At 42.3% G+C, this 24,187-nt stretch overlaps 1 protein-coding gene across 2 annotated transcripts in view; it reads right to left on the bottom strand.

The window, feature by feature from the left end:
• Nucleotides 1-24,187, bottom strand: part of ST6GALNAC3 (ST6 N-acetylgalactosaminide alpha-2,6-sialyltransferase 3) — a 324,436-nt gene that overhangs the window by 124,896 nt on the left and 175,353 nt on the right. For both annotated transcript variants that reach the window (XM_032782167.2, XM_032782165.2), the window contains exon 3: nt 8,266-8,675. In XM_032782167.2, coding sequence (XP_032638058.1) covers nt 8,266-8,675 — 410 coding nt within the window. The remainder of the gene's footprint in view (nt 1-8,265; nt 8,676-24,187) is intronic.

The following is a 24,187-nucleotide window of genomic DNA, read 5'->3' as shown; positions in this document are numbered from 1 at the left end:
AAGCATCATTTTCATTCTCAGTGACCCAGAATTAGTAAAGTTTGACTATATTTATTTCAGAAGCATTTTGACTGTAGAGCAGTGTAATTTGATTATCTAACCAGAAGAAATAATACTGTAATTCAGTTAAATTTGTCTCACTTCAAGTTGTATTATATCCCAAAAGAATATCAAGGGGAAAAGTGTAGTCGTATATCCTTGAAAGTTACTTTCCACCATCTACAGCAGTGGTCACCAATGGTCAATCGCAATTGAATAGTCAATCCTGGAGGATCTCCCAGTTGATCGTGATCTCTGGCTGCACAGTAGAGCTGCTGCTAAGACAGGGTCCTTGCCTGCCCTGCCCCCATTCTGATCCCAGAAGTGGCCAGCATGACCTCGGGTGCCATGTGGCTCCGCGCACTGCCCCTCTCTGCAAGCACCGCTCCCGCAGCTCCCATTGGTCATGAATGGGGAGCTGTGGCCAATGGGAGCTGCGGAGATGGTGCTTCCAGAGAGGGGCTTGATGTTTCTTTGCCAGGAGGAAGTACATTTCCTATAGCAATCTGGAGAGTTTTCTGTGCACACAAGCCTGACTGGTTGTTGGGGGGAATGAGCCTGATTGATTGAGTGGTCAGATGTGCACACAATCTTTTCCATCTAGAGCTACACTTTTCTGTCAGCTTTATCCTGCTCCCAGGATGGGCCGCCTACAAGGCCAGAATGGCATTTCTGTAACAAAAATTCCCTATGTGAGTCTCAGCAGTTTGTTTGACTGCAGTGAGTTTTCTTTTCTCTGTAGATGAATGAAGTGGTTGCTATAGAAGCATAAATGCTACATATGACTCAGTGCACTTGAGATGACTGCCATTAAGAAGCCCACAATAACCAACAGTTATCACTTGTGATACTGCATTTAACTTCTAGTCTAAGTAGTGTATCTCAGCTATTGCATTATGGTGGGACAGTTGCTGATAAGCGAAGACTTTCACCAATGACTGCGGTTTTAGGACACTTGCATTTCGCCCAGCAACAAAGTTATGTTCTTCAGAAAGATCCGAATTTCTCCTTTTTTTTTTTTAAAAAAAACCCCAACTCTTATGGCTCTCATTTAGGCACCTTAAAAAGGACAATCATTTTAGCCGTGGTGAGCTGCAAAGTCATGAAATACTGTATTATGGGAGTCGGTCCAGCAAAGTTTCAACAAATTATATCAAAAATTCCATATAAGCTGTGCCTATACTAATCTTTTTCCTCCCAAATTTCCTACATTACTACTATCAGGTAGCTCCACCAGTAGTAGCGATGGTGGGAGAGCTAGAGTACATACACAGCTACTAGCCTGCTGGCATATTTACCACTATGTTGTCTAATCTTTCTCAGGGTAGGCAAAACTGCAGGTAGCACCTTCTCCATGCTAGGACTCCCAGTGTTGCTATACCCAGCAGAGCTGAATTTATGGTATCAGTGATAGAAAATTTAGGTGCTGTGGGAGGAAGGCACATGTAGATAAGAGAATGGACCATACTGCAATAAGGATTTAACACTTGGCTTGCCAAAACCAAGACACCAACCAGAAAAGTAGATTAAGTGGTATTTTGTTCTTCAGAAATCAACAGATAAATTCAAAGGAAAGGGGAAAATGCACAGAGGAAGATCAAGTATCCACTTATGATATAATACTTGGCTTACATCATCAGGTAATAACAAATAATTTTTGGCTAGAGTCAACAATAATAACAAAATCAGTAAGTTCCCTCACACACACACACAAATCCATTTCCTACCACAGTTTTATCACAAAAATATTAGCTAAAATAGATCAAGTTTTTGTTACAAAATTTTGCTTTACTACATAATTGGTATATGCAGTGATTGCTGCGCTTCTTAATGCAATTGCTGTTGCTTTATGTAGTATTTACTGGCATGTTAAGAAAAAATGAGCTCCTTCAATTGAGTTCCATTTGCCTAATAGAGAAAAATGTTCATCTTAATTAGGAAAATCTTCATAAAGAAACATAAATGCAGCTATTAATGGGCTACAGAAAATAAATCTAGCATATTCAGAAACAAATGTCGCCTTATCAGTTCATGGTGGAGTAAATACAGAGAGCATAAAACTCCTAAACAGTTGTTACCAGGCCCGTGATTGACCTCAACCAGTGATAAGGGTTGAGATTTAAGTGTTTTAGAATAAACAATCCATTTCATTAAGCTTTCATGCTTTATAATCTTGCTTTTTTCAGGTAATAAATGAGTCTTAACTGACAATGAAGCTGTTAGTCACTGTATGACTTAAGATGGACAAAGACATTAATCTTTTTTTGAAGAAATTCCTTTATAAAACAAAAGGATGGAGGTGCCAATGAGTGATTCAGGACAGGCCCAGAGACATGTACCTGGAACACTGGCACTGTAGTAAGGTACATGGTTAGAGGCTTGATTCTATGTTCACTGAAGTCAATGGCAAAGTTCCCATTGGCTATAATGATACAGGCTCAGGGCCTAGGTCTGGAGGATATGAATATACTTGAACAGAAGCCACAAAAACTCCCTCTCACCCCCCAAAAAAATGTTTACTCAAACATTTATATATTTTCTATTTAGCTATGAACTGTAGGCATCTTCCATTATCTAATAATATGTCTACCAGGTTCCGTAAAAAAATAACACTCTCTTAAAACAATCCCCTTATATTCAAAACAGAAGAAGGAGGTAGCATAGTTTTTCACCTTCCTTACAGTTTTCGTTATGAAGAGATGCAAACAGAACACAAAAATAACTTTTTTAATCCATCTAGAATATTGCTTCATACACATAGGTCACGAGTTATTGTTTGTACTCCCTGAGTCGCAGATTCCAGCTCTTAGAACCAGGCTTCCAGTACCAATATTCACAACTTCACACAGAAGAATGGCTTTCTGAATATTCTGTAACTCTGGCCTAACATTTGTTATTTCCACAAGTATTCCTGCCAGTAAATTAGTATATCTGTGGAAAGCAAATACAGTAACTCCTCACTTAATGTTGTAGTTATGTTCCTGAAAAATATGACTTTAAGCGAAACGATGTTAAGCAAATCCTATTTCCCCATAAGAATTAACATAAATAGGTGGGGTTAGGTTCCAGAGAAATTCTTTTCACCAGACAAAAGACTATATATATATAGTCTTATATATATATACACACACAAAGTTTTAAACAAACCATTTAATACTGCACACAGTGATGATGATTGTGGAGCTTGCTTGAGGTGGTGAAGTCAGAGGGTGGAAGAGGGTGGGATATTTCCAAGGGAATGTCTTATTGCTAAATGATGAACTAGCTTTTGGCTGAGCCCTCAAGGGTTAACTTGTTGTTAACGTAGCCGCACACTCTACAAGGCAGCACAAATGGAGGGAGGGGAGACAGCATGGCAGACAGAGACACACACCCTGTGTGTGAGAGAGAGCCCCTTTTAAGTAGGCTGACCCCACTCTAAGTACACTGCCTTGTTAATTAATCAGCAAGTTGAGACAGCAGCTGCTCCCAGGAAGTTCCCTCAGTCCTGAGCACTGTCGTGTCATCCCACCCCCCATGGAGATGGGGTAAGTGAGGTGCAGGAGCACAGGGGAGGGGGACACTCTGACATTAGCCTCCCTCTCCTCCCCCGCCCCCACCCCACACAACAAGTAGGAGGATCCCGGAAGCAGTTCCAAGGCAGAGGGCAGGAGCAGCACATGGCAGTAGGGGGAGGGACAGCTGATCTGCTGGCAATTTGATAGCCTACTGGGCAGCTGCCGCACAGAGAACTTAGGGGAGCAGGGAGCTGATAGAGGCGCTGCCGGTTCCAAGCCTAGTTCCAAGCCCCCACCAGCTAGCTGTAATGGGCTGCTCTTCCTGCAAGCAGGGGGCAAAGCAGGCAGCTGCCAAACAATGTTATAAGGAAGCATTGCACAACTTTAAACGAGCACGTCCTCTAATTGATCTAACGAAACAACGTTAACCAGGACGACTTTAAGTGAAGAGTTACTGTATAAAAGGGGCACAAACATGCTCCAAGCAATTCAGTATTTGATTCAAGCCAACACCCACGGAAATTGTTTAAAGCACTATTTGCCCTCTACTAGCTTAATTACTTTGGTGAGACTGTCATATGAAGTAAACAATATAAGTCGCAGCAACATGATGTACTTTTATTGCTTAATTACAGTGATATCCTCACTAGTCTAAGGCTTTGTATAGATTAATCAGACACAGGGAGAACCACATATTAGTTGAGGTGAGCTGTGATGACTGCAGTTATCTAACAGTGTCAATCTGAACTAGGGTGACCAGACGTCCTGATTTTATTGGGACTGTCCCAATATTTACTTGTTTGTCCCATGTCCCGACCAATGACACGAATTGTCCCAATATTTTGTACTCTGACGCACAGGCGGAAGGGGCTCGTGCCCCCAACTCAGCCCCGGGCCCATTAGATCCCTCCCCAAATCCCCACCCTGGCCCGCCTCTTCCCCAAGCATGCTGCATTCCCTCCTCCTCCCTCCTCCCTCCCAGGCTTGCGTGATTCAGCTGTATGGCGGCGCAAGTGTTGGGAGAGAGGGGGGACACAGCAGCCCGCTCAGGGGAGGCAGAGGTGAGCTCATGTGGTGGGGAGCTGCCAGTGGGTGCTCAGCCCCCACCAATTTTTCCTATGCTCCTGCGGCTTTTTTTTTTTTCCCCTGCCGGCAACCGCCCTTCCTCCCCCTATGTCCCGATATTTCACATCTTCATCTGGTCACCCTAATCTGAACAGTAAATGCATATCATTTGTGAGAGCTAAATGACAGCATTATAATAAACAGCTCATATATTGCCAAGGTAATAAATAATTAACGAGTAACTGTACAAAATAGCAGGTTGAACACCCCACCCAAATTCTGAATCTTGACTCAGAAGTAAGTGAGCAGAATGATCCATCTCTCTGCCTCAAATGATAAAACAGCCTAATATGCAGCACCATCTGGCACAAACACAGAGGAGGCTGAGGACTTCTGGAAGTGAAGCACAAAAGCCATTTAGTTGCTTTAGGAGTTGTCCAAGATATTAAAAAAAAACCAACCAAAAAAAAAACCCCAACCAACCAAGCAAACAAAAAACCACCTTTCAAACTAAGGAACAGATGGGTGTTTTTTGGGGGGTGGGAGTTGTTTTATTTGTACTCCCTGGTTGAAAACATGGACCACTGAATCTTTTTTAGGGACACTTTCATAGCTAAGCATGCTAATAAAGCGTCATTGAACTGAATTGTTTGGGTATGAGTCTAATAGAGAGTTCAGATGGTATGTATGGGAAGTCAATCATACACAAAACCGGCCAGGTTTTAGAGTCTTCTAATTTTGTGTCTTTTAATGAAATTTCAGGCCACTGGAATGCATTTTCTATCTGAGATCATAGAGCTTTCTATGCTGTTACATGTATAAGCCATGAATAAAACCACCAGGTTAAGCTGTGCTTACTTTAGGTTTCTCTTTTAAAAAAATTCATACCAGTAGTAACCAATATCACCACTGGTGTGCATCATTGATTGTGCAGCAGCTCCATTTGATGGTCCCATGGCTTTATGTATAATTGAATGGGAACACTATAGCAGCATTGCTGGCCCCAGTAACAGATTGCAGAACCCTTCTTGCTGAAGGCACTATACAATATGCACCACACTAAATTGTTAATCTGAGCTGTTTGCAGTATAGATAGAAATGGAGTTCACATTAGACTGGGTTAGGTGATATTAGCAAACTCAGGATTCATTATATTATTGCTTTCTGAAAGTGACTTTTAATGCAGACTGTTTTCTAAATGATCCTTAAAAGACACACCCTTCCTCCTCATCACCTTCACCTAGGGCAATAACATCTGGTAACATTGATCTATTGCTGCTAGTTTTCATTAATTGTACCCATCCCTGAGGGTGGTGCAGCTTTGGTGGCAGCTAATTAAAACCTATTTAAAGCTGCCCAGTGCACTTTATCAGACCAGAATTGGCTCTGTTGCTTTAATGGAGACTACAATTTTCTCTATTATTACCAATTAAGTGAAGTTTATAAGGTTCCCCCTTACATTTCTAAAGTACAGGGAAAGTTATAAGTGCTTTTATAACTACCCACCTGGATTCAAATAAATATAACGATATAAAATTTAGTTATTAGTTGGCATTTCTTCAAATGTGCTCCAAATTCTCCTTTCATCTGACTCTATGTACATCATATAGGAAAGTGCAGTAAAGTATTGAGAGAAACTGTTGGATTTACAGCACTACAGAGGGCAGTGCCACTAAAATGCATTAATGTGAAACTGTGAATGTCTGCCAATGTATATTATTTATGCACAACAGTTATTCAAAGTGAATGAGCTCTCACGTCACACTGAATGACCAAGCCTCTGCCCCAATTCACAATAGTGTGTGTCAAGACCAATCCTCAGATCCAGGAAGCCTGTCTTACGAAGATATTATGCTCCCCCTGTAGAACAAAAATCACTTCATTTTGAAATTAGGGAGGTTGTTTCCTATTAATCCATAATGGCGTCTGGCCCTGTTTCTTCCATTGACCAATAATGACTGAATTGTAAACAGACAAATTATGGGCTTGATCCCATGCCTATTGAAATCAATGGCAAAGCTCCATTGACTTCTGTGCTGCAGGAGCAGAGTCTATTTGCCCATAGGTGGAAATACATAGGCCTGTTTGCTATTTTTCATAGCTCTGAAAATAGAATATGAGCACCATTATGATGAGAATATTTAAACTCCCATTAATTTCCTAAAGAGACTTTACGTCAACATGTAGAAACAGAAAGCTCATTAAAAGCTTGATGAACTAGAACTCTGCTGTAATCTTACTATGCACTGGGAATGTACACCATACATAATGGCAGTATTTTAGGATTAAACCCAAAATAAATCCAGTTACAACTCACTGTATATTTTTGAAGTTGAGCAGAACTTGGTTTCCCTCCAATTTTCTTGTTTGGAACACGGTAAAAACAGAGCACAGTTCAAACTAATGTCGGAAGCAAGCACTGATGTTTCTCCTAGGAACTGAAGGAATATTTGGCTGAGGTACCGGAAAGAGTCTGTATCAACATCATAATAGTTTGGCATGATACATGAAGCCATTTTTTCTCATCCAGGGAGCTCTGTTGCTCTTCGCTGCTTCAATAAGTAGGATAGATCCCAAGCAGACTTCATTATCATACCCAGACCCCTGAATGAAGCAGCACAATAACACATGTATTGAGGATTTAACTGATGATGCATGTCGGTAGTTCCCAAATGCGGGCCACAGACCACCAGTGGTTTGTGGAGTGTTGTCTTGGGGTACAAGGAGTCCCAGCTGGTGACATGATGCTTGCTTTCCTTGTGTTCCCCCAGGCAAATCACATTAAATGAAGCTAATGATACATTTAATAGTTTTACTTGGAAAAGTAATAACAGGAAACAATTGTTGTGATGACACAGGGATGTCATTTGATTGCTAATGTGTGTGTGTGGTTGGGGGGTGGGGGAGAGTGCAGGGTGAAGGAATAAAGAAGCCTTTCTCCCAGCACACTCTTCCACGGATGGGATGGGGATAGATCCTCCAGCCCCAATCTTACCTCAGCCCTCTCTAGCTTCAGCCCCACATGCTGCTGTACAGATGGCCTCTGAGAGCTTACTCTGTACTGTACAGGAGGAATACACTGACCTTCCATCATGCATATAGCACCCTCTTGGAGCAGCATAACCACACACCTGGTTCTCCACAAGCCAGGGGTATATCACTTTGGTATAATTTTACTAGAAACACTAGCCATTTAGTGATATGCCTGATCATCTATTTTAACTGAAACAGAATTATTTGGATTTGAGGTAAAGCTACAGGGTATCTTGACCAGAGAGGTAAATTTAAGACCTCTTCCCCCCTTTGTCTTGAGGTTGTACGTATAGGAATGATGCTGTGTAGGCCTCCCCTCTTTGAATAACATATCAATTTAATCAATATTAAATTGAGCTGAAAACAACACACAGCTCTGAAAAGGCTTTAGGAAGGCATCCAATATTTTTTGGGATCCAGGCCAACAAAAATTGAAAGAACAGAAGGTAGCGTAGGTGGGATAAATGGGGCCTGTCTGCTGCCTCATCAAGCGCTCGTAACAGTCAAAAACATATAAGAATCCATTAAAAACATATCTGGGGGCTCATTGAATAGCTGGCATGCAAGATGGCCTTTTCTTGCCTATCTTTTGTCATCAACATCAGAGTAATTTTTCACAGGCAGGACTTACCGATCTTTTCCGGTCTCCTCCTTAAATACCCCATCACAGTAATTCATGCGCTTTTCTGTTGTAACATAGATTTTGGCATCGGCGTAGCTGTCAACAGCTTTCTTCAGCATGTTGTACACAATGCCATTGCCATCTTTCCTCATGTTTCGAAAAGGCCCCCAGATGACATATATTGTGCTATTGGTTTCCTTGAAAAAGTACTCGGGATTCTTAAGCAATAGGGGGACACTGGTGTGTGAGACCACTCGTATGGTCGTCTTCTTCCCAACATCCACCTCATAACCCTTGGTAGGAGCATTGTTCATTCTCCATATACAGGAGGACTGGTCAATTTCAGTTCCCACTTTCTGACCAGCCATCTGACCCGAGTTCGAAACAATGGCACAGATGTCACAGTCTAGCTGGAGAGGCTGAAAGAGAGAGAACAAAACAGATGACAGTCCTTACACATTGAGATTGAAAATGTAGTTAAAAGAAGCAAATAGTCAACAAACTGGGAGCAAGATTCTCCCAAAGCACATCAATCCTGTGTAGAGGAGTGGGCGGTAACGTCTATTGCTACTAAGCCCTTTTCTACTAAACGGATCAGCTCACACTAATCTTCTGCTTCTGTTTTCCTCATTTCAAAGTCAACTGGAAAGTAATAATTTTCCTTCCACTATATATTTTTTCCTTTCAATTCAAAGAATTTGAAATAAGAAACATGTAAATAATAGTTAGATGGATGTTTTGTTCCCTTGTAAGAGATTGTTGTCAGTAGCAGATTTAAAAACAGAAAAAAGAATGAAGGAAATGTAGCTATGCACGGATTGCATATTTCACCTATAGGTCTGGATGAATGGATATTTAATCTGGGATAAAAGTCAGCTCTGAAGTGGTTCTCCAGCAGGCATTCTGCTGAAGCTTGAGCCTATGAACATATGGGAAAACATGCCTGTACCATTATAAAACAGCTCCGTATGTCTGAAACACATTATTATATGTATACAGGTTCTCTTCAGAGGACACTTATGTCCCATGGAAAAGCCAATGAGACACAAATGGACTCGGGATCTGTGAGCTAGAGGGTTGATCTATGCCTATTGAATTCAACGGCAAAATTTCCATTGAATTCAATAGTGCAGGTTCAGATCCCAAACCAAGAACACCTGAGTCCTTCTAATCTGGCTCTGCCAGATTCTGTTTGTGGACCTGAGCACATTCTCTGACTCTGCTTCTCTGCACGAAATGGGAATAGCAGTAAGTTCCTACCTCACAGGGGTATTGAGGGAATTAGCCTGTTTCACATACTGTTTGCCTGACTCATGTAAGACAACCCCCCGATGCCCAAGAAGAGTAGAATTGACCCCTAAATATTTATAAACAGCTAGAAGGCGAAAATCACTATATGTAATTCAAGTGTGTTACATGTGAATTCTAAGTCCACCTGAAAGCAGACCAGTCCTAGAAGAATCGGCCAGGTCTACATATGCTCAGTGGACCTGGGCTGATGTTGGTCCTTTATCCATCCCATAGCCCAGGTAATGGATCCTCTCCAACATTACCTTTGATCAGTGACCTGATCTCTTCTTTTCCTCTCTTCCTTCTTACACCAGTGAGTGTTGAGCCATCAGCCTTATGGTGTGCTACCTGCCCCTCTAAAGGATGGCTAGCAGCAGAGTGGGAACCCTTCACTGCAGTGATGTGAATCCATGTCCCAGCCACATCTGACAATTGCAGACTTGGAAAGAAACCGACTACGACCGGAGTTCTCAGACTTTTGCACTGGTGATCCCTTTCACACAGCAAGCCTCTGAGTGCAACTCCCCCTTATACATTAAAAACACTTTTTTATATATTTAACACCATTATAAATGCTGGAGGCAAAGCAGGGTTTGGGGTGGAGGCTGACAGCTCACCCCCCCCCCATGTAATAACCTCACGACTCCCTGAAGGTCCCGACCCCCAGTTTGAGAACCCCTGAACTTAGAAATCACAATCTGTTCTGTGACAACAAACTCTAATGCCATAGCTGTGAAAACTGTGAGGTCAGAAGCTGACAAACAGGTTAGGAGATGGCCAAATGATAACAACAGTGCCTCCTATTTGTAACAAATATGTAACTGAACAAAGTTTCTACCCACCGGGCCCCTGAAGGAATGTGAAGCACAGATGTAAAGGCTTTTGCTGGAGTGACTGGTGTGCTCTAGCTGTTTTTTAAAATGTCTTTTCCTCATTTCACCAGGAGTGAAGGATGCTTGACCACACACAAAAGTATCAACAATATTTTCTTTAGAGAATGTTATATGTTTGGTAGGCTTTGGGAGCTGTCCTGAATAGCTCTCTGGCAGCATGAATGAAATCCCAGGAGATGCAGCTGAACACAACCACCTTTCTGTTTATCACTTAGTTACAGAAATCGTCCCTAAAATACTGAGAGTACATGGATGGATGAACTAAAGAAATCTATAAGCATAACCCACATACCAGCTGAAATGACTGTTGCAGTCTCAGGCCAGGTCTACACTGCGACTTTAAATCGGTTTAATGGCCGATATACCGATTTAACGCTGTATCCGTTCACACGACGTCGTCATTAATATCGAGTTAAACGGCTCCTTAAATCGATTTCGGAACTCCTCCCAAACGAGAGGAGTAGCGCTAAATTCGATAGTGATAACTCGGATTAGGGTTCATGTGGACGGAAATCGACGTTATTGGCCTCCGGGCGGCATCCCAGAGTGCAGCACTGACCGCTCTGGACAGCAATCTGAACTCGGATGCAGCGGGCAGGTAAACAGGAAAAGCCCCGCGAACTTTTGAATTACATTTCCTGCTTGCCCAGCGTGGAGCTCTGATCAGCACGGCTGGCGATGCAGTCTGAAATCGAAAAAGAGCTCCAGCATAGACCGTACGGGAGATACTAGGTCTGATCGCTGTATGGGGAGACAAATCTGTTGTATCCAGCTCCGTTACAGAACACGAAATGCCAAAGCGTTTGAATAAAAAACTCCAGGATACACAGCGCTGCGTGACAAGCGTAACGGGAAGCCAGAGACTCAAATGGACGCTCATGAAGGGAGGGAGGGGGTACTGAGGACTCCAGCTATCCCACAGTCCACAGCAGTCTCTGAAAATTATTTGCATTCTTGGCTGAGCTCCCAATGTCTGTAGGTTCAAACACAGTGTCTGGCGTGGTTCAGGGAACAGCTCCTCAGTTTATTTCCCCCCACCACCACGTGAAAAAAAAAAGGGAAAGATTGCTGTGCTATGGCGTTTGCTCAATGCACTCCGCGAAAAAGGCGCCAAAGGGTTGTCTGCTGCCTTCACAAAGGGAGGGGTGAGGCTGTACCCAGCACCACCCGGGGCAGTGTTTTCTGCCCCATCAGGCACTGTGCTCTCAACACGGAAGTGGGAACTATGGGATAGCTGAGGAACAGCTACCCACAGTGCACCGCTCCTGAAATCGATGGTAGCTTTGGACCATGGACGCAAACAATCGATTTCGGGATCCCACTGTGGACGCGCTAAACCGATTTTATTAGATCTGTTTTGTAATATCGGTTTAAGCTAATTCGAAATAATCATGCAGTGTAGACGTACCCTCAGTAGGTTAATTTATATTTTTAGATGAAAGTTCAAACTGACAACTAACAACTGACAAAAGCAGAATTGCTGGACAGGAAAAGATCGCTTGGCTCAAGAATCTAGCCATGTTTAAAGCTGTCTCGGCCTCATGCTATTGTTTTCTCGCTGTGTCCTTCCTTCTTCATTAAAATGTATAGCTCTCTCAAACTCATTTAAATTGTTTGATTTGATGGTCTCACTTGGAAATTTATTCCATATTTTCTATTCACTGAGTAAAACTGTTCTGCCTCAATAAACGCCATACACTTACACTTGCAATGGAGTCCCTCAGTTTTCTAACCTTTTTGTTGTGAATCATTTATCTTCTTCCATTTTATCAAATCCTTTCATAATTCTGAATGCTTATATATTAGGCTACCTTGCAATCTGCTCTCTTTCAACAGGAAGAGGCTTAGTCTCTTTAGCCTTTCTCAGAACGAATATTTTTAAAAGATGGAATTGCCTTAGCTGTTCTAATTTGCACCTTTTCTAAAAGCAATCAGCTCCACAGAAAGCCAATGAAGACTTAACTCAGCACTCATGTGGACCTGATCCAAAGTTAATCAATGGGCATCTTTCCATCAACTTCAACAGCTTTGAACCAGACCCTCTGCGGTTTAACTACAGAATATGCATCAGTTTTCACTTACTGTATATTTTAGCCTTCTGTGGAGGTATCCCAGTAGCCTATGGTCCTGATTTATAATTGCCACCTTTTAGAATGATAGTTTCAACAATTCTTGTACAGTTGCTCTATAACTCTTTTTCCTGTTCAATATTCTGTATTACCATTCCGGTGTATTACTAACCCTCCAAGTGCTATATGAGACCAATCCTCTTTCCATTAAACTCAATGGCAAAACTCCAGGGTGTCATATGCACAAAGAGAAGAAAGAAGCAGGGACAGGATTTCTAGTAACAGGTGCATAAATATGGGGCGAGGAGGACGGGGGGACATGGAGACGAGACAATTACAAAAACCTACCCCATTGATGACCTTTCTGCACTTAGCAGTGACTAGGTATAAGTGTCTACATCCCAAAAATACTATCATTATTAAACACTAGTTTGTCAGCAACCTTAGCATAGAAGCCAAGAACTGAACTGCGTGGAGACCAAAATGCCCTCTTCACTTTTAGAGATGGTCATCCCATGTCAGGGCTGAGGCACATTGGAGGATAGCGTGTGGAAGCCTGCACCGATACTGTATATATTCTTTAGTTAAAGGACTTAAATCAAAGGTATAATCCAGCAACTTTCACAAACCCTAAATACATTTACATAATATCTAGATATTATGTTACTTAAAGAAAACAAATGACCATAGACAACCATTCACCTTTTCTTCTCTCCCTCTCTCTTTAGATACTTCTATAGCCCCTAAACTCTGTTGTCTCTCTGAGCTATTATCTTCAATAATTTGCTTTGCCTCTGTAAAAATGATTCATTGTGCTGTTGCCCAGAACTATATAAAACTCCTCAGCAATGTCAGCTGGCATGATTCTGCCAAATTGTCCCATCTTTTTTGAATGATACATTGTAACAGTTGTGAAGCACTTACATTTTAATCAGTAAGGAAAATGAAATGTTTGACCTTTCAATTTTCTGTGCAAGCTTACAGACAATAGAAAAGATACTTAAAACTGTGAATTAAAACTTGCAAAACAGTGTTGTTTCTCTAGCAAAGAGAAATGTCTGTGTAATAAAGGTCACTTATCAGCAAGTTCTAGTTATTAAATCTTTGTACTTAGTACTGAAGTGGCTCCACAGAATCAAAGGTCAAGTCATTAAATAATGAAACAAGGAGAATTAGAAAAAAGGTCATGAGCAATCTTAACTACAGATGCAGCCAAATTTACTCACGGGTGGGACCAAATGTAGTCCTGGAGGTAAGCAGATGTAGTTCCTACTGGCATGAAGCTGAATTTGGCCCAAGAGATGCAAAAACATCCCTGACTCTGAGTGTACCACAGTGCACCATACTACCTCTCCTCTGTGCCTTACTCTGTCAACCCCCCCGATTCAATTACTAATGGTGGTAAGGAAATGCAGATTTATTTTTATCCATTGTTATTTTAATAATGAGAAAGTAATTCTGTAATTTGGAGACAATACACATGTAAAATATAAAGGGACAATTATTAGCAATTCACCACATATTAATTTACTCCCCTAATGCTGAAACAAATGAGATCTTTTCTTGTAATCATCCAATTTGAGTGAATTCTAACAAAGCCGGTTGAACAAAGCTCCAGAGATACATTCCTCATTTCAGTGCCATTTATTCCTCTACGGTTCATGGATGTCTTTAGAGTTTTAGTTTTAAAGGATACAACATGTATAATGATGCCAATAGGGAATAGATTTTACCTTTATTCATCTTGATGTTCTTTTGAGGTCTTTCAAATGAAAGGTACAAAAGAGGCATTAACCGTCTGGCATTGTTTTTATTGCTTTTCTCTGCTTTACAAGCAAAAAATGTATTTTAATTTTTCCCATATTTCAGTAATGATTAACCAAGCCGTTTTTAATCTGCCCTAAGTCACTTTCTGTAGACTTCTAACTTTCCAGGGTTCTCCTAGAGAATACTCAGCACATTTGAAGGAAAGAGAGGCAATGCTCAATTTGCTTGCATGTTCACAAACCAGAATTTTCAATTTGATGCAACTCTCAGGAGCACCATATAAAAATAATAATCTATAGCTAACATCAAATAATAATAAGCAGCCCCAGATCTGATTACACTGTGGTTGTTCCCCTTTTCCTCCTGTCTTTTTTTTTTTTTTTTAAAGTCCAGCAGTTGGTTTGGCTCCTAGCTTGGCATTGCAATTAGCAAATGTCTGAGTCTTTATAAAATGTAATATTAAAATTCATAAACATTTTAACATTTGGTCATTATTTCAAAATAAGCCATATGTCAACATGTGTCTCAGTTTCTAAATGATATGGAACATAATGTTCCCTTCTTTATAATGCTGTTCCTGAGACACAAGTGGCTAGGTTATTTTATTCAGGTGTATCTCTGACAATTGTATGTGCACAGTTACTCCATGTGTGAGAGGAAGTTTGTATTTGAACTATATGAGTTGGAGGCCAGAGTACAACAGTTTCCTAATGGGAAGTCTTTCAACAAAAGGCTGAATAAAGAAGGATCACAGGATTCTTGTTCCAGACATGGATCTAGCTGTCACAGGACTATTATTCATGGATAAAAGTTCTTTAAGGGTATGTCTACACTGCAATTAGACACCAGCATCTGGCCCGTGTCAGCTGACTCGGGCTTGTGGGGCTCGGGCTAAGGGGCTATTTAATTGCAGTGTAGATGTTCCGGCTCAGGCTGCAGCCAGAGGTCTGGGACCCTCCCACCTTGCAAGGTCCTAGAGCAGGGGCTCCAGCCCGAGCCTGAATGTCCTCAGCACAATTAAAAAGCCCCTGAGCCCAAGCCTGAGTCAGCTGGCAAGGGCCAATTGCAGGTGCCACATCATCCCCTTTGGCTAGAAGAGGGCACTGGTATTTTACAGATTGTTGCTGTGTTTGGTGGGCAAACCTGGCAGCATGCCTTTATTACAGCTATGCTGCCATTGCAATAGGGCAGGCAGCCTGAGGTCTTGGGACACACTTGATACTTTCCCCATGAATGCCCTTATCTTCTTCAGAATATAAGCCTTTTGTTTAAAAAATTGTCATTTTTATGCTTGTGATTGTGAAGAAAAACTTCCAAATGCAAACCACAGTGTAAACAAATGCCGCAGCATCTTTCTGAGTCTGCAGACAGACCACTCCAGTTCTCTGCAGCTGCTTGCAGCTTTCTTAACAGCAGCTGACAGGAATGTCATCAGTGTCTGCCACTGCTGTTGGGAACAGCATGGGCGGCTTTGAAACTAAAAAGAATCAGGTAAATTTTACTCTGTTAGAGCTTGAGAAAGCTCTGAGCAGCAGCTAAGGTAGGCACTGGAACTAGTAATTGGGTTTTTCCCTGGTCAGTGGGATCATCTTCTTAGCTTGGTCCCCTGGTTGTTAGGTAGCTGATAAACCTTTCTAGCCCTATATCTGAGGGCAAGGCAGTGTTGGTATGACTACAGTTAAGTGTGTTGGTGGATGAGTGATGGAAACGGGGTATATGAGAGAGAGACTGACATTTAGGCGAGAACTGGGAGACAATATATAAACAAGAATGTAGAATATACAATACAATGTAGGGCTAGAAAGGCAAAGGGATATGAAGAGATGGAATATAAGGGAAAGGGGGAAATACAGGGAGCAGACACTGAAAATGAAACAGGCAAAGAAATAAATGTTCTATAGGAAAGTTAGAAAAAGTGGCATGAAGCCAGGAAAAGGTAAAAGGCCCAACAAAAACCAGAGCGACGTAGTAAATTACAACATTAAAATAACTATTGCATAGAAAGCTGAACTCTTTATCCAGCAAAACCCAACAAATTACTTTTCTAGAACATGCGTGTAGACAAGCACCTCCTTGCTTGCTGCACAAATTAGCCAGAGACCTCTTATTTTGCAACCCAGTGTCCTTTTATTTCCCTGTGTTCATTCCTATCACCATCTATATACAACTCTATGTACAAGTCAATTGCAGTTAGGTAGCCAGCCGAGGGACAGCTAGTGCCTGTTGCGGGCTCAAGTTCGAGCTGGAGCTGGAGCTGGAGCTCCCCCCCTTCACTTCCTTCCTGTCAGCTTTATAGGCCCTCCTCGCAGCAGGCTCACAAGCGATTGCTCTTAGGCTCCTTTAATGAGTCACACCCTGCCAGCTCCAATCAGTTCCCCTGTATGGGAGCTACGTAGCAGGTTCTGAGCTAACAGGGGCTGGTTCAGTGCCTCTTAGGCCAGCACCCTGTTACAATACGTAATTTCATTCAAACGTTCTAGCTAATGGCTGTAAATAACCAGAATGCTTGTCCAACTCCATCTATCACTCATTTGCAAATACACAGCCTTTGGCATATCATAGGGTTGTAATAGTTCAAGAACCAGGAATTGTTCCAGCCAAATGCTTGCTTGCTGCATGCTGAAGCCAATAACCCATTCATGTTAATACCCACCATGTTGCTTACTTGCCCTCATTAGCATTGCAGGACTGGTTGTGTCTTGTGCAGAGTAAAGATAACAATACTACACAATTTATGTAAGAAGTTCTTAACATTAACAACTCTAAACATAAAATAATCAGTTTTCAACATGAAATGGCCTCTGTCCAAAATGTGCTTAAACCTCTTTTGCAACTTTTTACAGTGTTTGCGTAAGCAGGGGAATGGTCTCAATATTGTGGGTAACTTTCCTGGCTTCTGCACTACCCCGGTGAAATAGGCTAGCAGAAGGATCCGAGTCCTTGTTCTCACTTCCTTTACCCAAAGGCCTCCCTGCCCTAGAGGACTCCCTTTGCACTCTCCTGTCTGGCAGAGTCCTCGTAACCCTGACAAAGCTTGACCCAGGATTCCTGGGGGGTTCGACCCCCAATCCTGCTGTGGTCACCTAGGTCAAGGGCTAGGGTGTCCCCACTCCAAGGTACTCTCTCTGCACTAGATGCTTTCCTGACCCATTGATCATTACATACAATTTAAAGTAATACAGTTTATTTAATTAACAGTAGTTTAAAAAGAAATAAGAAAAAATGGGAAAGGTTAAAGGAAAACACATCACCCCACTCTGTGGCAGAGAACATCACAAACAGTGTCTCTGGAACGTCAGGGCAGTTCGAAGTCTGTTCCTTGTAGGTCCCAGGCCTCTTTCTCAGGCCCTGGCTGTGCTGCAGGGATGCCGTGGGTTGGACACTTGCTCTGGCGGTGGCCACACACTCTCAGGCTCTAGGCGGCAGGACCCTTCTTCCCAGCGTTGCCGCCACCCTGCCAGGGTTACGATCCCCCTCCAAGTCTGGCCTGCAGAGCCTCTTGGCTGAGGCATCTCCCTGTGCTAGGGCCACTGCCCAGGGACCCCCTCGCTCTCCCCAGCTGGCTCCAGACTGCTCCAGCCCCAGCTCCAGCTCCACTCTGCCTCAGCACAGCTGCTGCTGCTGCTGCTGCTCTGCCTCCAGCTCCCTGGGCTGCTTCTCTTGCCCCTCTGGCTCTGGTTGCTACAGATCTGCTCCCAGGGCAGGTCTGCTCTGCAGGCTGCTTCTGTGACTCTCTCTCAGCTCTCAACTGCTTCCTGGGCTGCTTGTCTGGCCCCTCTGGCTCTGGTTGCTGCAGCTCTGCTCCCAGGGCAGGTCTGCTCTCTCTGGGCTGTGCCTCTGGCTTTGGGGCTGCAGCTCTGGTCTCAGCAGCTTAGCTTGGGCCTCTGCTCTCACCTTACCTCGGCCCCCCTCTGTCTGACCCAGGCAATTCCAGCTCACACGGAGAAGGATGGGACCCCCCCGCCGCCCCTGGCCTCCTGACTTGTTGATTAGCCTGCCTGTCCTGTCAATCAGGCTGACCTGGAGCACTGGGCTCTCCCCATTGCCGCTGGGGACTGTCAGTCTCAGGGTCCTGATTTCCCATTGACCCTTCCCCTTTTGGTACTGGGAGCTAGTCAACGAAAACACTCCTACTGAATGTTAGTAAGGGGATAACAGTCCCCTTACATTTGCAACAATACTGTCCAAAGAATACATGGTACTGGTGACTTTAGGACTGGAAGGGACCTCGAGAGGTCATTGAGTCCAGTCCCCTGCCCTCATGGCAGGACCAAATACTGTCTAGACCATCCCTGATAGACATTTATCTAACCTACTCTTAAATATCTCCAGAGATGGAGATTCCACAACCTCCCTAGGCAATTTATTCCAGTGTTTAACTACCCTGACAGTTAGGAACTTTTTCCTAATGTCCAACCTAAATCTCCCTTGCTGCAGTTTAAGCCCATTGCTTCTTGTTCTATCCTTAGAGGCTAAGGTGAACAAGTTTTCTCCCTCCTCCTGATGACACCCTTTTAGATACCTGAAAACTGCTATCATGTCCCCTCTCAGTCTTCTCTTTTCCAAACTAAATAAACCCAATTCTTTCAGCCTTCCTTCATAGGTCATGTTCTCAAGACCTTTAATCATTCTTGTTGCTCTTCTCTGGACCCTCTCCAATTTCTCCACATCTTTCTTGAAATGCGGTGCCCAGAACTGGACACAATACTCCAGTTGAGGCCTAACCAGCGCAGAGTAGAGCGGAAGAATGACTTCTCGTGTCTTGTTTACAACACACCTGTTAATGCATCCCAGAATCACGTTTGCTTTTTTTGCAACAGTATCACACTGTTGACTCATATTTAGCTTGTGGTCCACTATGACCCCTAGATCTCTTTCTGCCATACTCCTTCCTAGACAGTCTCTTCCCATTCTGTATGTGTGAAACTGATTGTTCCTTCCTAAGTGGAGCACTTTGCATTTGTCTTTATTGAACTTCATCCGGTTTACCTCAGACCATTTCTCCAATTTGTCCATATCATTTTGAATTTTGACCCTGTCCTCCAAAGCAGTTGCAATCCCTCCCAGTTTGGTATCGTCTGCAAACTTAATAAGCTTACTTTCTATGCCAACATCTAGAGCCTCCTTTCAATTAATGCCACAATTTAAGTTGTCTTATAAAGTTATCCTTTGCATTGTATCTCTTTGATTTTTTCATGAGATACTGGTGATAAAATTAAATACGTTTTACTAATCAGGCAGATATGAACATTTCTTTCCTCTTTATGCAGGGATATGCTTTATGCTAGAAAAACAGTACAAAGCACCAGGAGGTAAAATGTCAGTTACAGCTCAAGGATACGCAGTGTGAAGGAACATACTGTTAGTGCAAGGACTGGATTGTGAATGAATCACAATACCAGAGGACCAAAAATATTTTCTCACATCTGGTATCTCACATTGTAGCCCAGTACAATTTAAAGTAACCCACAGCACATAATCTTCCTGTAGAGAGTGTACTACAGAATGAGGTTTTTGAAGACAACCAAGGCCAAGATGACTCTCCATAACAGCTCTTTGATTCCTCTGAAGATCAGCCTGCTAGCAATAAATATCTGCAGTCAATTATCTGGGGGAGGAGGGTGACCCAGAAATTTTATTTGACTATGTCTCAGAAAGCCATTGACCCATATTTAAAATACTCGCAGAGAGTGGGGGAGATTATTTTGGTTTTAATTTGTATTTATAGTAAATGCCCACAGATAGCACTAAAATATATAATATATGCAGAAGATCTGTTCTGATTTCGCTTTCCACTAATAACTTCCTATTAGCAGAACTTGTCATTAATAATGGGCCATTATCTAGGAATTTAGTTGGCCAAATTACAGATGCAGGAGGGTGACTAGCTGTTATGTCTCCCATCTGAATAGGTCTGAAAATTTTCCGCCAGCAAATTATATGACTTCTAAAATGAAGTTTTCACTTTATTTCAGGTCAATTTATTTGTGCCCTGATCTGAGAAAGTGATATAAGACTGAGCAACAAAAACTCACCAAAGAACTAGATTGTATTTCCATTATTTTCAAAAAGTGGAAATCCAGCTAACAGGCTAGATGCCTCATCTCTAATTTATTTCAGTACCATGCTGTCTAGATCCATTATTTAATTTAGTCACTCTTGGTGGTCCATCTATCAAATTATTTGTATGCATGGAGAGAAAGTGATAAGCTAAAATGCTAATTATCCATTTTTCTGAAATTAAAAAAAATCTATGCTAAGAATAACAATAAGGCTTATTACAACAGTTGTTAAACCAATAACATTTTTCATTTCACAAAATAAACCTTAACAAGCTTTTTGAGTCCAGAGTTTTAATTGCTGGACACCTTATCTAATAAGGAAACACATGTTTGCTGCTGGCCATGTACTTTTCTCTTACCCTCAACACTATACCAGGAATATTTGCTGTCCCATGTTGTGGCTGAGTCAGCCGTAAGAATCCTGCTTTTACAAATCTGCACTAAAATGTAGGCAACATCATGGTTTAAAAGGTTCAAGTCTCAAAATCATTGTTTTTTAAAATTTTGAACTTGAAGCATTAAAAACTATTTTTAGTTACAGAAAGCAAGAAACTCAGCTTCAAGTTTCAATATGAGGTACAAGCACTTAAACACTATGCTTTGGGCGCTAGAGGAAAACTTTAAGACAGATTTGGGGTTTTTTGCTCAGATAATTAGAAAGATGCCTTTTAAAGCCTTTTTTTAAGTTATTAATGGGAACTACTGGAGGTTAGCTGCATTTTTAAAAACCTTGAAACTAAAGGGATGTTATTGAATGATTTACTGTGCACAGGCATTGCTGTAGTTTATTTGATTATGGTTCCTATTACAATGCTGATTCAGTGCATATGTCAATTAGCCACATTTTAATCAGTGCTATATACTTGACTGTGTGCTCTCCCTCCATCTCTGAATTGAGTATGGCACCCCAGAGAGCCTTATTCACCACTCCTTGGTCCAACCAAAGTTTTCCCAAATGAAGTCCCCGATCCTGCAATAAGTGCCACAGTTGAGTGCCTTCATCTGTGTGGTGCCTCGCTGATGTCAATGGGGCTCTATGCAGATCTAAGGATCCTATGAGGACATCACAGGAGAATAAATAACTACAGGAGTGTTGACTAGGACACAGGTATGAGACTCTGACCTCGGAGGTTAGAAATTTTATAGAACAATGGGGAAAATACAATTTTATTTTAAAAAAATGTTTTTATTTAAAAAAAAAAGAATTTTCTCCAGGTTCCACTATAAAGTCCCAATTGACTTGACTGATATCATTAAGATTTCCATAGTATAAACAATCCCCATTCAAAATCAGAAAGTTAGAACTTTATAGCCAGTTAAGCTATAGTTTATAATCTTTTTGAAAGAGAAAATAATTTCCAGTGTAGTATGAGGGCGACACACCCACTTGCTACCAGTGCATGTCTCCACATTCAAGATTTTGAGAAGAAATCTTTCCTAACAAGATGTGCTGGCCAGTCTGTGAGAGGGCAGAGGGATATCAGGTGAAATCCTTGCCCACTCTGAAGTCAATGGCAAAACCCTCACTGACTTCATTGGAGGCAGGATTTATCCCATACTCTTGATACCATCCTCACCCCTTTGGGGTTGCTAGAACAGCTTTGCGCAGTCCTTGCTCTCAGACACTGGATTCTAAAGCACTGTAATTATGCCCAGCCCCTGAGATGGAGGAGGGCACCCATCAGCCTCCCACCATGGAGCGAAAACCTGCACAGAGCTAGTCTCAAACAATCTAGACCTCAACAAGTAACGTATTTATACATGGGTCCATACTGATGTGTGTTACAGAACAGTTGTTCAGTGCATGGACATTACAAATATTAATATTGTTGCCCCTTTGGCTGGACACTAGCTAAAATTAGAAGTCTTGCTGAGTGGTTTCCACGTAGATGAAAAATCAGTGACAGTCAGGGTATTTTCTTAGTGTAACCTGTTTGTCAGTCCTCTTACCCTGCACACTAGCATCCCTCTTCTTCCAGAAGTCTTGGGCCAGGAACCTCTGCCCTGAACCAAGAAATAATCCTATTTCTTTCTTTCCTTCCAGTGCCTCACACAGACTCACTGCACAAAACAGCCTCTCTCTGCTGACTGTACATAGACAATTTTGTCCCACTCCTGTATTTGAAACCTAGGAGACTGTTAACTCCCTACTTCTCTGAGGGTGGCCAGCAGGATGATTTGGCTAGATTGCTCCATGTGTCATCCTCCTACTTTGAGTGTTTTTAAACATCCATTTGCTTGAATGAGGTCTGGACTCTTCTTTGCTTCCAGGGGCAGTTTATCAAGCTCTCTCTCATAACAACAGCATGACAAGAGACAGCCAGCGCTTTTTTTAATGGACAGAATCTGGACAAAGTACACATTTGTGTTATAGGTTCTGTACTTCTAACAGCTTTGAATGGTGGAGACCTGTCCTTCTGGAGCAGGAAGAAGTGAGTCCTGCCCTTCTGCCTTGGTGAAGTTCTGAGTGACATAATGTGTTGCTGAGCGCCAATCACAAAGTCCTGCATGGCCACAGATTAGTTATCAAAGAATGAACCAAAAGAATACCCACACAGATTTCAGTCTATCCAGGCAAAATTCCAGCTGAAATCAACAGCAGCTTAAATAGCATGTAAATTGGACAAACAGATCCTTAATTTCCATGAAAATGATGCCCTGGAATATTTTGTTTCTGTAGCTTTGTCAGTGCCCAAGGTTTCCCATTCCTTTCCTTTCCTTTCCTGGCTGATTATTTAAAAAAAAATATGTAAAATCTCTAAAAGCACCTAAATGTTTTTTAAATGCAACATGTATGTTAAAATAACAGTTTCCTTGTAAGAAAATATTTACAGCAATTAGTGCTCAAATCAAATGTGGAGGCTTCTGAGTTTGTGATCTATGATTCATATTCCCCCACAAAGTCAAGACGTGGTAGAAAGCAAATTGTGCATATTAGGTGTGTCTCTGTGTTTGGGTGATACACACACACACACCACCTACATTCAAAAGTGTGTGTGGGGAGGTCATTATGGGCTAATGGGACTAAGTCCCACCAATAATCCCACAACAGCCTAAGGTGGTTGATGTACTGTAGGGTGAAGTACTTATTGCTGCCATCAGGGGACAACTGGGGGGTCTGGAGATGGAGTACACAAACCGCAAGCAGCATAGGAAACAGGCACAAGGGCAAGCAATCACATTTCAGTGGGGCTAATTCAGTGAATAGGGCTCTCTGCACAGACTCCTTACTGTTTTCCCTCATGCTTCTTCAGACCCAACAAGGCTGCATAGTGTTAGAGGTTTGGAAGTTCTTTTGTTTTGTTTTTTGATGGTTGTTGTCGTCTCCCTCATCTGACGCATGGCCCTGGTTGGAGACAGGACTCTGAACGGAGGGTCAGGGTTCTGAGGTGGCTCCAAGAATACTTTCTCAGGCACTTGGCTGGCTGGTTCTTGCCTGCATGCTCAGGGTCTAACTGATCACCATATGTGGGGTTGGGAAGAGATTTTCCCCTAGGTCAGGCTGGCAGTGACTTTGGGAGGCTATCACCTTCCTCTGCAGTGCATGGGTGTAGGTCACTTGGCAGGGGTATCTGGGTATATCTCACATAATCATTTCCCTGCCATGGCAGGGGCCTCAGGCACTGGTGCACCTCAGTACCGCCTATTATCTTCCAGTGGCACAAAATAGTCTAGTCTCCTGTGGGCTGTAATACTTTGCTCTAATTTTGATTGTTAGGTTTAGTGTGCAGGTGCCGTGTGGTGTTAGTAGCCTGATAAATACCATACATCAGACAAGATGATCGAGTGGACCCTTCTGGCCTTTAACTCTGACTCTAAGTGTGTGCTGGGGGTGAGGGAGTGGCCTGAG

Source organism: Chelonoidis abingdonii, chromosome 7 (genome assembly GCF_003597395.2).
Source record: "Chelonoidis abingdonii isolate Lonesome George chromosome 7, CheloAbing_2.0, whole genome shotgun sequence".
NCBI classification, from domain to species: Eukaryota; Metazoa; Chordata; order Testudines; family Testudinidae; genus Chelonoidis; species Chelonoidis abingdonii.
This window is presented reverse-complemented; position numbering and strand designations above follow the sequence as displayed.